At 33.7% G+C, this 4263-nt stretch overlaps 1 protein-coding gene across 1 annotated transcript; it reads left to right on the forward strand.

The window, feature by feature from the left end:
• The first annotated feature begins 1844 nt into the window (after positions 1-1844).
• LOC147075409 (uncharacterized) lies at positions 1845-3242 on the forward strand. Its single transcript, XM_085942480.1, has one exon. The coding sequence runs from the start codon at positions 1845-1847 to the stop codon at positions 3240-3242; it is 1398 nt and encodes a 465-aa protein (XP_085798606.1).
• The last annotated feature ends 1021 nt before the right edge of the window (positions 3243-4263 follow it).

Consider the following 4263-nt stretch of genomic DNA (forward strand, 5'->3'; position numbering starts at 1 on the left):
GTACAGAAGAAAAGCAGTTTTTTATCATCAAAGAAGAGCTTACTTTTTTCCAAGGAAACTGACAGAGTATTACCAGGCAATAAGGACTTTAAATAGTTTGAGCAGAATCCTGGAGGTGATTTCAATCTGGTGAAAGTATCTTCACTTCCCTTGATTAGGTTATAGTATATTCGATACGCCTGCTCATGCTTAGTACAACTGTAATATCTTAGCATGGTCTCATTAACACCCTTTAAAAAGTCGTATGGAATTGTCAATGAAAACTCCTCAATTACACTCTTAAAACTCTTTTTCTGTAAAACCACATATTCGTAATAAATATCATAATTTTCTGATATTTGTCTAAGTTTGTTTGTTAGTAAGTTATACAATTTGGAATTCTCAACAGAGACAAATTCAGGCAGGAATTGGAAAACAGAAAACGGAGGTCGGGCATTCAGATCTACATTAGTACTCAGCAAGAACAATTTATCGGGAGTGAAACTGGAAAAAGTATTAATACAGGCATCAGAAGAGAATATAATACTACAATCTTTGCCAGTTTGACCAGAATTTATAATATTTACAATATCTAGGTCTACTGGCTTTATTCCTACACAATCACCGGGATAAAATTCCTTGTATTCAGGAATATCTAATATCAACTCATAAATTTCATTCTTGTACCCCACTTCTGAAATCAAACTGTTGGATATTACCGTTGCCAGATACTTTTGAGGCTGCTTTGAAAGATTGGAAAGAGTTATTGAAGGATTGTTAAGCATATTACTTCCTACCAAATTGTCGCTGTTTAGGTGCAAAGACCTACGGCCATCAGCCTTAGAATCATACCTATTGGATAATAGATTGCCACAGGGTAAATCACTTATGAGATGATGTTCAGAATTACAGAACTCATCCAAATAATCCATATCTTTTGCGTTTGAAGCCGAAATATTTTCGATCTTAAATATTGGTTGTAATTTGTTCCTAAATCTGTCATATCCATCGTATTCACCTCTAGGATCTTGGGTATTTGCATATTCTTCAATTAGGCATTTGGCTCCAAGTTGCTGAAGAGTTAAACAGAGACTTTTTCCAAAGAAATTGAACTTTTCATATTTAGAATCACCCAGACCAAGTAGGGCAAAGGAGAAGCTAAACATTTGAATTGGAGTGTGCATTATTGATGAGTTAGATGAACTACTTGTTTTTTCATTAAGGTTACTTTGTGGTAATTTGCTCATGTTTCTATCCTCTTGTAGCTCCAGTAAATTAATGCATGTCTCATAAAAGTATGAGGCATTGAATGGGGGTTGTCCATTTCCATGAGTTGGAATAATGAAGATTATAAATGGAATTTCTTTTATTCGTAAAATATTAAATCCATCTAGTTCTAAAGGAATAGAATCGGGGAGTTCTTTCGAAAGTAATTTGGCTAAATGGGTAGAGGTACCCGTTTGAGAACCGTAGAGAATAGGAATTGACATAGATGAAAGAAGAATTAGGGGGTTGGAAGGAAGAAATGAAAGTTGTGCTACAATATGAAGATCTATCTAAATGACATGGCAATATCATTTTCCAGGCTGATTGATGCTTATATATTTGATTTTACCAACTTTACTACTGCTTAATTTCAAAAATGGATATATTTGCATAATTAATATGATATATGGTTTAACCCTTAAAGCAATCATCCCTTACAGTCATATATCTACAATCTTAATATTACTTCGAAATTGTCCCAATTTTCTAGACAATAGGCTGATATTTTCAGCTTCAAATATCTATTTGAGAGAAATATAATTTGATAAATTTTACTTGTTTCCCTCCACTTCTAAATATTTTCTTAAATCAGCACTCCCATGGACGAGAGATCTTTCTCATTACATTTTAATCCAGTAACTAATGTAAAATCTGTAAAAGATTACGAGGAGGAAATAACAGCATTAAAAAATGAAGTGTTTGATCTGAAGACTCAGCTTACACACAGATCCAATGTACCCAAACTGCTTTATGACAACTCCAAAGTGATTCAGGAGATGGAGAAAGAAAAAGCAAAGTATGAAACTGAGTATAAAAAAGCAAACTCAGATTTAAAGATGATTGAACAGGAATTCGCCTCAATGAAGTCTGAGATGGCTATTCTCCAAGATGATAACACTCATTTGAAGGAACAAAAATCCAAATTGAGTGGAGAAAATGCAGTTCTACACCAGAATATTTTTGTAAATAGCGAGAAAATTGCACTTTTGGAGGATGAGAACAGACGGCTCTTAGGCAGGATTGAGAAGATAAATCCAGAGTATTCCAGAATGAAGAATATGCATGAAGAAATAGAAAATGACAACATACAGCTGAAGAATATTGTTAATAGAATAGAGCTTGAAAAGAACAAGTGTATTACAGAACTGCAGGAAGAAAACAGTGAGCTACAGAGAAGAATTGATACATACCGGGATCAGGTCAATGAAAGTACGGTTTCCAAGGCACGAGAGTTTGAGCAGAAGACCCGAGAATATGAAGAGAGGTGTGGATATTACGAAGAAAAGTGTAGAGAGTACGAAAGTAAATTCAAGGACTATGAAGATAAGATACATGAGTACAATAGAACTATGGGTACGGAGTTAAGTAACAATGAACAATTTATTAATGAATTGAAATCAAAACTCCAAAACCTGATTCAAGAAAAGAGGGAAATGGAAGAGCACAGTTTTCAACAAGAAAAAGAGCTAACAGAAGTGATTTCTAAGAATAATCAAAGTATTAAGCTGTATACAGGGCTGTTGAATAAGATCAATAGCATATTTAACACGCGGATGTATAGTTTAGAAATAATGGTGAGCGACCTAAGTGACAAGGCCGTTGCATTACAAAAGAGATTTGAACTTAGTGAAGAAAACAGACAGATGATAAAAGGTTTGAAATTGGGGAGATTTAATTTAAACAGAATTCTGGACTCATTGAGAAGAGCTGCTGTGGTAAGGAAACAGGAAAGTGCTACCTTAGGAAAAGATAATACTGCCCAATTTGCAACATCGTGTAATAAAAATGATGAAGCCGTCAGGGGGCTGATGGAACAAGTTTATGAAAGTATGATGGAAATAAATGTTATCCAAAAATATTTGCAAGAAAAAGGAAAGGAAATTAAGGCTTTAAAAAGCGAAAATGCAAGATTAAGGAAAGAGGAAAATAAAGGGAACAAAGCTATGAATGAAGCTCTTTTACGTAACTATGGATCGGGTGTGATGCAGGGCAGGTAATTTGATTAATAAAATGTGTTTAATCTGGTAAATGGAATTTTATTATTTAAATTAACAGAAGCTATAATAACGAGCAGTATATTGAGCAAATAGAAAACCATAGGTTTGTCCAACGAATATGAATGAGTAGGACTAAATGATGAGCTTTAATATCTGTGTTTCTATGAATTATTAATGTCTCTGTCCCTACCATTATAATCATCTACTCAATAGTTTTTATATTGTTACATCTTATTAATACCTCTCCAATAATATTTTCCTTTCCCTCAACTATTTCTACACAATCCGAAAGAATAACATTCATAAATGAGTCAGTACTGATTAATACTCCTGAAAAAACATTTCCCCATTTTAACATCACCGTGGTTTTTGTGTTGGTTTTTATCGTAAGAAACTTACTAGGTGTCAATTTTTTAAATGGATTCATGCTGAATTTGGGTATTCTGAAAGGAAAACCAATTAATAACTGCCTTCAGGAAATAATTTTTATACTGCAGTCTACTTCTATTTTACCTTAAGTTATGGTTTACACAACTAACTAGTCTCCAATAAACTAAAAACCGAAGAACAAGCTGGTGAAAGAGTAGATTATTTTATGTAAAATGCTCTAAAAATTTTTACTTTTTATCCCCAAATGGTGGTGTCATTTATCAGAAATTCTTCATTTATTCCAAAAGTTGCGGAAACTACCAAGCCACTCTTTGGAATTCCAACTCTAGATGATATTTTAGAACTTAGTCCCGGAACTTTAACTACCTTCTATGAAAGCGAAGATTCACTAATCCACAGACGACTTCTAGCAATTTTTACATCCTCCTCTTTAAAAAGCAGCAAGGAAACCTTCGTGCTATCTAGTGTTAAATCAGACTTTTTATATTACAATACGCAATCAGTGGCTCCCAAAGAAGATGAATCTCCAAAAATGGTTATTGCTTGGAGATATAAATCTCTAAAAATGAAGGACTCTTGCTTTATTTTCAACATGGAGGATGAAATCCCACTGGAATCTGCATCGTGCCTG

The sequence above is a fragment of the Rhyacophila brunnea genome, unplaced genomic scaffold (genome assembly GCF_057557595.1).
Source record: "Rhyacophila brunnea isolate RB1 unplaced genomic scaffold, BYU_Rbru_1.0 scaffold_145, whole genome shotgun sequence".
Taxonomy (NCBI): Eukaryota; Metazoa; Arthropoda; class Insecta; order Trichoptera; family Rhyacophilidae; genus Rhyacophila; species Rhyacophila brunnea.

What these genes read in the sequence shown, in the direction of transcription:
- LOC147075409 (XM_085942480.1), top strand. Translation starts at nt 1,845, where the DNA reads ATGGACGAGAGATCTTTCTCATTACATTTTAATCCAGTAACTAATGTA.